At 42.0% G+C, this 13,294-nt stretch overlaps 1 protein-coding gene across 1 annotated transcript; it reads right to left on the bottom strand.

Moving 5' to 3' along the window:
• Window positions 1-1,256: 1,256 nt before the first annotated feature.
• On the bottom strand, window positions 1,257-13,019 carry mideasa (mitotic deacetylase associated SANT domain protein a). Its single transcript, XM_034135523.1, is given in 14 exon segments — window positions 1,257-2,245; window positions 4,140-4,306; window positions 4,425-4,541; window positions 5,785-5,928; window positions 6,382-6,470; window positions 6,623-6,698; window positions 6,869-6,972; window positions 7,072-7,214; window positions 7,300-7,372; window positions 7,730-7,868; window positions 7,870-8,073; window positions 8,843-9,061; window positions 10,349-12,054; window positions 12,495-13,019. Coding segments are annotated over 13 exon segments (3,237 nt in total). The 5' UTR covers window positions 11,822-12,054; window positions 12,495-13,019; the 3' UTR covers window positions 1,257-1,956.
• Between the last annotated feature and the right edge of the window lie 275 nt (window positions 13,020-13,294).

Below are 13,294 nucleotides of genomic sequence, written 5' to 3'. Positions count from 1 at the left end.
TTGAAAATACTCTTCGCTAGATCAAATTTAACAATGGAAGTGTCCATCGTTTTTTGTGATAAAAATGTAATTTATGTTAAAAAAAATATACACTGTAATAAAAACTAGGTTTACATTTTGCTCATGCTTTTCTAGGACAAATGTAAATGAAACATTTTTTCATTAATGTTTATTATTTTTAATCTGTCATATAATAATCAAAGCCCTGAAGGAAATAAAGCAATTTAACAGCAATTGAAACACAAGAACCACACATCTGAAAGTATTTGGCTGTGAAATATATAGAGATGATGAAACATCCATATAAATGACATACAGTAGAACAGATATAAACACAAAGCAAATAAAAAACAATTAACAGTCACTATTCATAAAATACAGTATATCCGAAAAATATATTGATGAAGTTCTTCTAATGCATTCCACTCACTCTCATCCATTATTAGCTCCAAGGCTCTCTGAGCAGAATATCTTTTGGCCATTTTGCTGGTAGATAATTGTAGTTCTGCACTATACACTGTAATGTGAGGTGATGGCTCTGTTTAGTCCCTCCTCCGGCGTGCAGGTGCGAGGGGGACAGTGCGAGAAAATGTAAAATGTTTATACATATCTGGAAGATCTAAAATGTTTATAATGTTCTAGGATAGTTTTGTGTACACTACAAAGGGTAAAGATCAAGGGAAAACAGGATCAAACAGCTTTTGTGTGTGTGTGTGTGTGTGTGTGTTTAGTTTGTGTATTTCTGTGTGTGTGTCTTTAGTTTGTGTATTTCTGTGTGTTTTTCTCTGTCTGTCTGTCTTGGTATTGTATCCGGGTCAGATTGACCCGAACCTCTTATGAAGGATATAAATGCGTGTGGGCATTTTTTCATAAGTGGAAAAAAATAAAAACAATTCCACATGTCCTTCAAAATAAATAAGCCCCGGCCATTGAGTTTCAGGTTGAACGAAAATATCCTTATATTTTTTTTTATTCATTGAAAGTGGAAATCGGGTCAATTTGACCCGAACACCACACAAGGGTTAAACAACATTTTTAAGATTTTGAGGACATATGATAAACAGTGATAAAATGGATCCACTAACAGGACAGTTTATCTTTATATACTGTATACAGACTATTCATTCACTATTTATCTACATCCATGTGTGTGAAGGAGATATCCAACATCACATGAAGCACTGCCTCCACCTGCTGGATCTTTAAAGTCTTACAATGACACACTGACCATTTCTGACAGAAAAAAAAAGACACACTTCAGAACAGTAGATATTTTAATAAACTTTTCAATTCACAAATCTTATTGCAGCTGACATGATTAGTTTTACATTACCAAAATCATTGCAAAAATGCAGTATCATAAATATATGGCCATCTCATATACTTTGTTTTTAATAATACATATTTATTTCAAAGGTCCCTTAGTTGTAAAAAAAATATGAGTGCAACCAACCTAAGAATCTGATGGAAATTTGCAATACTCAGCACAGTATTTTCCTAAGAGAAAGATAAATACTCTTACTCTATCTTAATTTAAAAGGGCTGCTACTGTAAAGTGAAAATTGCTTTGATCTTGATGTTTTATCGCTTAACAGGCATCCTGATTATCTTATGAAATATCATATAACCATTAAGTCCACACAATGAAAAAATGTATAATATTTTTTGACATATATTCAATTAAATAAAGGATATAAAAAAGGCAATATTGGCAAAAAGCAGAAGCATAGGGGATAAGTGCATTTACAAAAAATAAACTTCCTCTGAATATTTAAAAGATACAAAATGTGTAAGCTGTGGAGTGTGATGTGGGTGAGGGATAAGGAGTGTGGAGATTACCAGGAAGACTTGAAATCACTCCTCTTGTCTTTGTTGTGCTCTCATCTTTTTTCATCCCTTGTTTTACCCACAAATCCATCTTCTCATTGGTTTCTCTTTTATCCTGTTTTTTGTCTCTCAGCGCCAGTCTTCATCTTTGTCATCCTCTTTGTCATCCTCTTCCTCAGACGAGTCTTCCTGGCTGCTGACCTCCCCCGGCTCTGTCACTCCGTTTCCATTTCCTCCCTGATTTGCCGCCACCATCACCGCCGCTGCCGCCGCCGCTACGGCCGCCGCTGCCTTCCTCGCCCGGGCTTCAGCCGCCGCCTGCTCCTCTTCCTCTCTGTGACGTAGCGCTGCAGCCTTCTTCTCCTGCTCTGCGTGACTCTTCATGTGGGCACTTCGGCTCTTCACTTTATAAAACACCCTATGGTATGGAGAATAACAACGCAACATTACACGCACATAGAGGGATAGTGGTGGTCTAATGGATAGTGAGGTGGGCTGAAGATCGGAAGGTTGTGAGTTAAAATCCCGCCAGCAACACCACCACTAGTGTGCCCTTGAGTAAGGCACTTAGTCCTTAGTTACTCCAGGGAGAATGTCCCTGTAATTGGTCATTGTAAGTCGCTTTGGATAAAAGCGTCAACTAAATGTAATGTAATAGCAGCGGTTTTGAATGATGCAACACTAATATCTGATAAAAAGTGCACTTTTCAAAGTTACTTTTAAAATCCCACTTTAAAAAGATTGCATTAGTGAGATTTTTTGTTGTATTGTTTGTTTTTGTTTGCTCCACTCTGCTGGTTTTTAGTTAATTTAAATTACTGTTTGAAATGTGTTATGTATAAGGAAAGCACAGACACTCATATCCGAGGTCACAATATCAATCGATCCAGCAGAGCAATAGCCTATAGGCAAAACATAGAAGATCAACAAAAGATATGACATGAAATGAACTTACCAAAGCTGAAGTAGATGGTCAACTTCATTCATTTTCTTTCAGTTTTACTGATTTTAATCGCTATACGCTCCTCTCTCTCTCGTCTCCTCTTCACTACAGGGTGAAAACTACACTTTTCGCAGCACACGTACTTACAGCCAATCAGCTCTCTGAATTATGAGATGACGTTTGGTAGGTATGCCAGCACAGTGCCCCTATGGTGATTATTTTGTTGCCGCACACATTGAATAGAAAAATACTGAGCATGCGCAGTGTCGTTTTTACAGCACCCATTCACTTAGACAGTGAGAGAGAGGGGCTAGATCAGGGCTTGACCCACGTCGCTCAAAACGGCTCAATAGGCACACTGTAGACACTAATTAGAAGAACATAGACTAAAACAGCAATGTACAGACGAATCAGATGACAAATGATCTTAAAATATATTTTAAGATGTATTTTCTTTGCATTTCTTTGCATTTTTTGGGAATTCTTATTTGAATTACTTTCTGCTGACACTAGGTGGGGCTGTGCCCCTAATGACCAGTCACCACTGCCTATCATGCTATTTTTAGGCAATAGCATAGGTCTCAGATATATAAAAAAATATAAGAAACATGTCTGTGAAGTGTTTTGGTCAAAAAACCAAACAGATCACACATTCTAGCCATGCCTCATATCCCTCTATTTCTCTTCCTGTTACAAAAGTGCTGATTCTGGGTATAAACAGGTCTCAATGAGATTTTCACCTGTATAAATATAAGGCTAAATAAAAAAATAAAGCTCGTTTTTTAATTAAACTGAAAAAAATAGGGGCGGAGCTTATGCCGGCTCATGTGGGACCTGGCAGATACGGTCTAAAATGCTGCGGTGATGAAACAAAAGGATTATTAGATCAAGGATTATTTCTGAAACAGTATGGAGCTTAAAGGCTTTCTCTCTTGCCGGTTATACCACAAGGTGAGTTCCTTTTTATTTCCTGCTTCTTGACACACATGCTCTGTGAAGTACAGGTCAGCTCTGAGTGTTAGTGATCCTAATGTAAACACCGACCATATTACGTCCAAAACAGTCGGGCATTGTTTCTGGTAGCAACGTTTCTGATAGTGCTGTGGGTCCGCATTGCCGATATGACGTCATATCGGACGCAAATCTGTATCCGCTCGTTGAACCCCCGTTTTTAGAGATTTGGGTACGGAGGAAAAGAGAGAGGGTTTTATTTTCTGACGCTGCGTGAGTTCCCTGACACACCGGGGACACATCAAGAAGTGCATTTTGCATGATAGGTCCCCTTTAAATCAAAATCCAGACAACATATCACAGTCTAGATAGTCTATAAACAAGGACAAAGTGATTCCCTCTATTGATTCAGGCTTACCTTCCACATTTCTTGCATGGAAATGTTGCGTCAGGATCGACTGGAGGCTTCGGTGGCGCTCGGGGCTTCTTGGCGGCAGGTTCGGCTCTCGGCCTGTGAGGTGTGGCTGCATGCGGAGCCTCTTGTTTCACCGGGTGCGGCTCCTTGATCACTAGCACTGTCCCTGCCTGGAGCACCAGGAAGAAGAAGGTGTTAGTTTGACAGTTTTTACATCAATTAAAGAAAGGCCGTGTGCTATTAGTCAATGCAAATCCGAGAAGTTACTAGAATATGTAGTGACCTTACATAGTCATGAGTCTGTAGTGCCTGCTGGCTGCTCCCGTAGGAAACGTCCTTCTTGTCGTCTCCATCTGTCTCTCCTTGAGTTACATTTGACTGCTGTGAAGTCTGAATCGTGTCACACTACAAAAATATAAGATCGTTGCACAAATGAATAGAACAACCTTCAAAATACAAACTTAAAGTGCAAGCCCAGAATCAACAATATATACATTTCTCTCTTACTTATGGAGCTCTTTTTTCACACCAAAACAATCAAGATTTATAAAAAGGTATGAAGAGAAATGTGTATTTTAGATTTTGGGGTAAACAATCCCTTTTAACATCTCCAAGGCTTAAAAATGATGAAATCCACCAAATGATCTTGCTCTTTCCTTTACTCCGTTTATGAAAATACTAAACAAACACATTCTGTAGCATAAACTGATTTAAAGGTCCCATGTCATGCTTTTCCGGTTATTACCCGTCCCCTTGTGTGTTATGAAGGTTTTAATGCATGTAAACGGTCTGCAGAGTCAAAAACCCTCAAAGTACACCCTGTAGGGAGTAAAACTCTAACACAGAAAAGACCTCCCCAAAACGCCTCGTTGGAGATTTCTCATTTTCTTCCTGGGTACTCTGACGTGGGGATACCCAGAGGCCACACCCTCTGCCAGCCTTTCATGAAACAAAGCTTCCCAAACCTTTCAGCGATTCATGCCGGATATGTACAGCGTAGGGCACTGAAGAACGATGCTGTTCCTACTTTGTTTGGACCGGCGGGAGATTCGGGTACACAACCTGTAAGTATTCATTGTTGTTTGTGTATTTATGATGTTTAAAACAAACAAGGTATCTACCACGACTGTTTAAATGGGTAAACGTTTTTCGGGCTACTAAGTTGGGATCGCGGAGAACTGCTCTCCGCAGACCCATTCTCACAGCATTATAAACCTTTTTCTTACTCAATATCAAGCCACACTTATTGTTTTTACTTCGGCTGTGAGTGTTTGTGTGTGCTCAGGATGAGTTTCGCTTGTTCTCGCTGTATTGCCGAGAGGCTCGTTGCTGCGATCTACTGCGAGGAGCGGAGCAGATCGCAGCAACGAGCCTCTCAACGTCCCGACCAATCAGAGCACACTGGGCTCACAGGGAGGGGGGGGGTGCAGGAGCTCCAACAAGCCGTTTAGGACAGAGAGTGAATACCGGTGAATACACATACTTTACAGAGATGCTGTATGAGAAACCAATGTGAGTTTGGAAAATTGCACAGTATAAATCTATTCTAGTATACCTCAACAATGGAATTATGATCAGTAGAAATGGCCATGACATGGGACCTTTAAGGCTTTACCACACATCACTTAAGAAATAAACTTCTCCCCACCTTTACGTCCACCACAGCATCGGTGTGCTTCTCGTCCGGTGAATCCAGAGGGCCGAAGGTTAAAATCCCGTTGCGACCGATCTTCACCTGTTTCTTGTACGTGTAGTAAAACTCAACACACTGAGCCACCGTCTTGGACTGCACCTTTAAATTCAGACGCAAAAGAAATACACATGTATGATCTATGTAATCAATTAACCATCTTACAATTACATACAAAATCATCTGTGTACATATTGTAAAACAATATAAATACAAACAAGCTTAAGGGGAGTGGCAGTCTGTGAAATGAAAACCGCATTAACACATTTTTCTAATTAGTCTAATTTTGCATGTTTGGAAGTCATTACGTCTTACAACTGTTTGTGATAAACATTTTCCATTACATCATAATAACGCCTCTTTATGTAAAATGCAGACACAGAAAATCTGTATTTTGGTCCTTTTTGTTTAAAGCAGTTATACCAATGCCTCAAAACTTGCATATTGTGCTAATGATTTATTGGTGTTGAAACACAAACACATTTAAATGTACTTCATATTTATTGACATTGATTCATAATGGTTCATGCTGTAGGGTCAAATGAACGAGCGTACCAGTTTCTGCACCATAAAGAAGTCTTTCCTGTAGGCAGAGATCCCTTTATTGAAGTAGCGCTTCTCCTCTGCAGTCCAGCAGTCAGAGCCTGGGAGTGAATCAGACACAGACCAAATGAGGAAATATTCAAAGAGACGTTAGCCAATCAGAGACAGACGGAGTAAGATGAAGAAACCATGGGATTGTACTGCAATGATTAACATGATATAGCTTTTATTGGCCTGTAATGTCAAAGCTCACCTGAGTAGTGATAACCTGTCAGTAGATGATCTTTGGGGAACACTGGGTCCTGAAGCATCAAACGTTCCAGTGTTTCCTTGGAATAAACATTTTAAATCACAGTTAACAATCATTTCTTACAAGTCCAACCTTGCAAGTACGAAGTTGCAGTGAAAATATAAGTAAAGTAAAAATGCATTTTCGTAAAGAAGTTTTTAAGACTCTGCTGCCAAACTTCAGCGAGAGGATATGAGTCACTAAACTTACAATGAAATCCCCCCCGGATTCATGAAAACAGTGTAAAACCAGTTCCTGGTTGGTTCCTCCGCCCCTGAGCACACTGCAACATGCCATGTTCATAAAATCCTCCACTAGAACAAAACAGAAAAAATGACAAGAATTTAAAAGGACTAACAAGAATAAAATGGAAACGACAACTAGTGGCAGACTGATTGATGTGAGACACTGACTGCACTCTTGGTCACCGTGATTGAGTTTGGAGTCATCTATAGTGAGCCAGACCACGTCCGCCTTGTGCTGGTCAAACTGGGAGGAAGCTGGGTCACGTAAGTCAGGAATCTCTGCCTGGTACCGCTGCCCGATGTTTATCCGTCTGAAGAAGTAAAAAAGAAAGAAGGGTTCTGGTTAATTTTTGGGCCAGATATTTAAAACCTTGAGAGTCCGGTGTCTGTACTTACGGTTCAAGGCTAGCAGTTGTAGCATCCGTGATCAAGGAACAGGAAAGAACAGGAGGCGTGATATCTGAACTTGCTGCAAAAATACAAAAAAAGGAATCTCCTTTTTAAGCATTGTCAATGCCTCAAAACTGTCCAAACAACTATATTTTTCTATGGCATACTCATATTTATTTGTAGCATTTGAAAATGACAATAACAATCTATAATATATTCCTATTTACTCTGTATTGTGTCTGTAATATACTATCTTATTTATACCTGATCTATAGTGTATTTATTTTTATTTTCTACACTGCTGGTTGGTTGCAAACTTCATTTAGTTGACTTAATACTTATGTATACTCAGTGCAATGACAATAAAGTTGAATGAATTCTAATCTCATCTCATCAGTAGAATCTTTCACAGATCATCCTCAAATGTAAGACTTACTGGAGCGCAACAGACTGCGCGTCGCAGATTTGGGCGTATGTGGCGGCGGCGGCAGGATTTGGTTGCTGGCGATGTTGGTCAGGAAGGTGGAGAAGTAAAGTCCCGAGCCCCCGCGCACAGGAGACAGGATGGGGGGGGGGCGTGTAGGGCGGCATGGTGAGGGGGTTGTCCGGCATGCGGACCGGGGAGCGCAGGTTGCTCTGGTAAGAAGAGATGCTGGAGTAGAGGGAGGGTGGGATGAAAGTGGCTGGTTTGGGCGGAGGGATGATCAGAGGCTCGGGGCGAGGCCGGCGCTTTAATTTGGATTTTCCTTCCTCATCCGTCCCTGGATCGTTTTCCCCTTCCTAGACAGAATATTTAGGATTTAAGTTGTTTTCTTTGATATCAGTCGAATGAAAAGTAAAAAATGTTCTGCTACAACTGAGCATCAAGCACTTGTATGTGCTGTATGTAAAAGAAAATCTGCTATTTCTGACAGCAGATCAGTTTTAAGTACTGCACGGAGTAATAAAACACCTGGATACATTATTAATAATAATAATAATAATAATAATAATAATAATAATAATAATAATAATAATGGGTTCCATTTATAAAGCACTTCATATTTGATTTCAAATCCCGAAGTGCTACATTACGTTAGATAAAGGGCTGCAGGTTACAGTCTACAAGGTGTGGAAAACTACTTGCTTGGCAGTTGCAAAGATTACACTTTTTATACAAACAACTTGAGGTTGTTTGCGCTGTAATCTAATATCACCTGGTTTTTCATCTGCTGAATTTATGACAAAATAGCCGCTCAATATGTGTTTGCTTCTACCAAATCAACCAGGAATTTCAAAAGATAGAAGATTACATTTCACTCTTATTTTTACATGGACTCTTCCAACATTTGATTGGACCATTGAACTTATTTTCTTCGCAAAACATTGTCACATTCCTCCAACATTTATCTCCAAATTACTCACTTGATAACCGCCTAACCAGAAGTGTGAATATGTACCAATACTGGCACCTTAGAAGACTTATAAAGTAGTTACAAGTTGCTAACACTGACGGAAATCATAGCAAAAAAAGAAAGTGATGCCAATGTTGTTTCCTATCAATACTAACCTGACCAAAACTCTCGCTGATGGATTTCCTGAGTGATCTTCGACGAGCCACAATGACCGAGGGTTTGCTGAGGGTCTGTCCTGCCGGTCGCTCAGTCCCCCCGACACGTCCCTGATTTAAGGCACCCTGAGGATCTGTTGGACTCCTGTGCACTGGCACTGACACAGGCATGACCAGAGGCATCATGCTGGCCTGTCTGCCTGAAGAACCCTCTTCCTGCTGTGGCACCAACACAAAGAGACAGGAGGATAACAGGTAGAATGGGAGGAGAGCAGAGAAAATAGAATATGGATTGAGATGGTGTGAGAATCAAATGTTAAAATCAACTAAATCAGTAAGTCATTTTCATCCTGAATGAAAGTATCCATGTTGTTGTTTATAAGACTACAATTTCAGAATATTTTAATTATAGATTAATATTAGTAAACATTGTAATGAATTATTTTGTCTATCAAAAGGTAAAACTGAAGCATGAACAATTTAGACAATATTTTCTTTGAATAATATAACACTGAGAAAATCCTAACTTTAAGATCCAGCTGTTATATTACTTGATATTTCCTTGGTATTCAGAGCCTTGTAGACGCCTCCCTGGTATGTTTAGTCAAACTGATAAGACATATAAATCACTTTTATGATTTATACTGCATGCAAAGTTAAGTTAAGACATTTGAATATCATCTCCTCACCCTCAAAAGTGCTGTTAGCTAACCACATAACAGCAGTTCTGGGTTGTTCCTACAATATTAAACCTGTTTTGGGTGTGTTGTCAGGTAGAGGAGTGTAGCTGTGCAGGGTGACAGCGCAGCCCCTCCCTGGCTCTGCTGAATGACTGGGAAGGCGTCTGAGGAATGTGGAGGTGTGCAGACATGCAGCTGCTCCAACTGTAAATCCAGCATGCACACTTTGCACAAAAACCTACCTACGACAAGCCTGATAACCCCCGGGGGCAGGGTACTAAAAAAAATCCCTGAGCTAAGAAATCCCTCAAAACAGAGTTTATCTAGTTTTTGTGCTTAGTGCATTTCTAACAAAGCTGCTCTTGAGAAAATAAAGAAGCAGGTTTCAGGGTGTGCCACTCACAATGTCAACATTTTGGAGCCTGAATAGCAGCGTAAAGTAATTCGTCTTTCTTGCAGCGATAAAATCAGAGCAATCTTTGATAATGGCTGTTTTTCAGGTTGCACCATTATCTAGATGTCATGTTTAGTATGACTTTACACTTGTTCAACAGCCTGTTATAGCTGAGGCGCGACAGCTGTTCGAATCAACTTAACAGACTCTAGAAAATGATTTTCTAAACCATGGGGAAGTCCTGCATTGAAACGGGGTTCTTCCTCTTTGTGCAGCTGCTTGCTAACTTCGTCAGCTGAGAAAATGCACAAATAAGCTGCACATGTCTTTCTTCTTCAACTAAACTGAGCCTAAAACAAGTATTGAAATGGCTATTTTACTGTAGTACTGCCATAAATGGAAGTTAAACACAGCTGTAGTGTAATAAAAGACCTTTCTGGGAGGCATGGACTCCATTTCTGACGCCTTCTGGGCCAGAGTCTCCAAGTTGATCTCCTTAGACGCCCTCCTTCTCCTACGGATGACCCCTTCTGTTGTCGCTTCCCCTCCTTTCACCACCTGAGTGCCTGCTACCCCGTTGTGGGGTAGTGCAGGATCTTTGGATGCTTGAGACCAAATGTTTGTTGAGGGGGGTCCCAGTGGAGACTGTCCTTCTCTGGAAAGGCGACGGGAACGCCTAGGTGCCGCCAACTTTGTATCTGAAGGCTCAGCAGGATTTGTGGCGACCTTTTCAGGGAATGAATCAGATACGGGTGATGAGTCACAGGTCTGAGCTCCTGGTCCCAGTGACTGGACCTCTTTTTTAGGCTCGGTGTCTGGAGGACTGGGCTCAGGGGGCTGACACGGGACAACGTTTTGGGTTTGCTGCTGTTTTGGTTGCACCTGTGGTTGTGTTGTTTCTTTCTGCGTCACGTTTTGTTGTTGCTGTTGTTGCATTTGCTGAATTTGTTGCCGTCGCTCCTGAAGCTGTTGCTGGTGATATTGCTGCTGCATTTGCTGCAGTTGTTGCTGTTGAATTTGCTGCTGCTGGATTTGGTGCCGCTGTTGGTGCAAATGTTGCTGCTGTTGCAACTGAAGATGATGCTGCTGCTGCAACTGCTGCTGCTGCTGCTGCTGTTGTTGTTGGTGTTGGTGCTGGTGCTGGTGGCGTTGATGTTGGTGCATTTGTTGCTGCTGTTGCATCTGGTGTATCAGCTGCTGTTGTTGAGATTTAGGCTGCTCGGCGTACGCCAGGTTTGGTATTCCCTTGTTCCCTGGAAAAACAGAGTAATAACCTGATGAAAACTGTTGCTTGCTGGGCCTAAATGTTGTCTGGAAGGGCTGCAGCATGGGCCCCTGCAAAGTGTGAGGAGGAGGAGCGTGGGGCTGACCCTGGAGCTCCACGCCTTTGTGGGCATGTTGATAGACTTGCAGCTGAGCCTGGTGCATTGCAGCCGCTGTGTGCTGCTCCCACTCCAGCCCCCTACCCTGAGCTTGTGCCTGGGGGGCATCTCTGTAAACCTCAACAGGTCCTCCTGGCAGTTGACTTTCTCCCCCCATTGGCAGAGCTACACCCTCATGGACCCCCTTGTGGAATGCCATCTGCCCACTGGCATTCACTCCACCATAGGGGCCAAAGTTCTGCCCCCAGGCCGAAGCAGGGGCTTCCTGAGACCAGCCGGGGGCCTGCACGGACTCCTGGTGCATCCACTTTACTGGAGCAGCCTGTTGATAGTGCGGTAAACTTTGGGGGCCTTTCTCAGGGTTGTAAACAGCCGAGCTGCTAGCAGAGTCACTGTGGCTTGGCTCTAAAGCCGGAGGTCCCATCCCATAATAAACATCCCCTGAATGCTGCACAGGCTCTTTCATGGCTGCAGCCCGAAGCTTGCCGCTCTTGTCAGTATTAACTTGAGAGGGAAGACTCATAGTAATATTGTACGGTAATGTTGGAGTCAGAGCTCTCAAACTGGTACTGCCTCTGTAGTGTGCTTTGACTGCCTGAGGTCGAGGAACTCTTTGTTTAATTGTGTATACAGAGGTGATTGGGAGGAAATATAAATCCCAAAGGAAAGTGCAGGGTGGGGAGCATGCAACCCTCCTTCCAGAATCAAATCTGAGGTTTGTTGTTCTTTCTTCTCATCCTCTTTATGGTGCCGGACCTTGTGAGAGAAAGGAGGGGTTAGACACTTTATTTGTATCTGAAGACAAGCACACAAAGTTTTCAGTCGTTTCCACTGGTATGGAGCAAAAATGAAACTGGGGCCTACACGAGTGACTAGCCCAGCAGTGAGTAAAGTGAAACTCAGTCAGAGAGCATGTCTTGTGATCAAAACCTATGTAATCGATGTTTACGTACAGTGCGTGCAGACAGGACGCATAAACTGAAGAAGTTTTGAGACGACAGCAACAAGGAGGCGCTGACTATGCAGCTTCCATTTGGCATAACAAGAAATACAGGAAACGGAGGGGCTCATGCAATCACCCGAGCGATAGCCAGTGATGTTATGTAAAGAAGAAAAAACTGCAATAAGGAAGCGTCTTGAGAGCTATTAGGCAATACAACAGAATAGTGAGCATGAGTTAAAACTAGTGCATATACCTTTTTAATGGTGCACGGAGCTCTCTATGTCCAGCTCCATGGAGTCACTTTGGTTTCGATCAAAGTCGACTGCATACAGCTCCATGAAGGGATTGTGCGCAGCAAATGTCATAACTCTGACAACTTTCCCTCGAGTTTCACAGCGCACAATATGGCGAACAAGCGAGTTTACAATCCCAATAGCACATAATCCAAAATCCGGACCGGCTGGAGAGGCTCATTAACGCTGTAGTTACACAGTTGCACACTGGATCAGCGAAACCCTACACTCCAGGAAAAAAAATGTCCACAACTTTCTCCCCGCATAAACGAGTAGAGCACACATGAGACGGCGAGTGTGTGGAAACTGTGCCGTGCAGCGGCCTGCTCGGGTATTTCCGGAGATTTCAACACGTTGCACACGAGCCCCGCGGACTCAGATGTTGTGTTTAGGTTTATCCAGAGTATATGAAGCGCTGCGAAACTGCGCAAACACGCAGAAAGTTGTGCACCCCAGAACGCACCGCCTCACCCCAAAACAGCAAAACTCACATCCTGTTATCCAATCCGATCGTCTGGCCACTCCCATGCTGTATCCGTGTCCGTTTGTTTTACTGTCCCGGCTGCCCGGAAAGCGGAGTCTCATAACCATAGACTGAGAGCTCATAACACGGAAACAGTCTGTTTAAGTAATGCTACCCGAGAACTGTGGCGAGATATATTGAGAAATGCTATAACATTGAACTTCTATTGGATTTTTTTAAATGGTTGACCAAATATATGAAAATGTATGTTTTTATTAATGCTTTTTTTTTTTTTTC

The sequence above is a fragment of the Trematomus bernacchii genome, unplaced genomic scaffold (genome assembly GCF_902827165.1).
Source record: "Trematomus bernacchii unplaced genomic scaffold, fTreBer1.1, whole genome shotgun sequence".
NCBI classification, from domain to species: Eukaryota; Metazoa; Chordata; class Actinopteri; order Perciformes; family Nototheniidae; genus Trematomus; species Trematomus bernacchii.
Note: the sequence above shows the minus strand (reverse complement) of the source record. Positions and strands in the feature narration are given on the sequence as shown.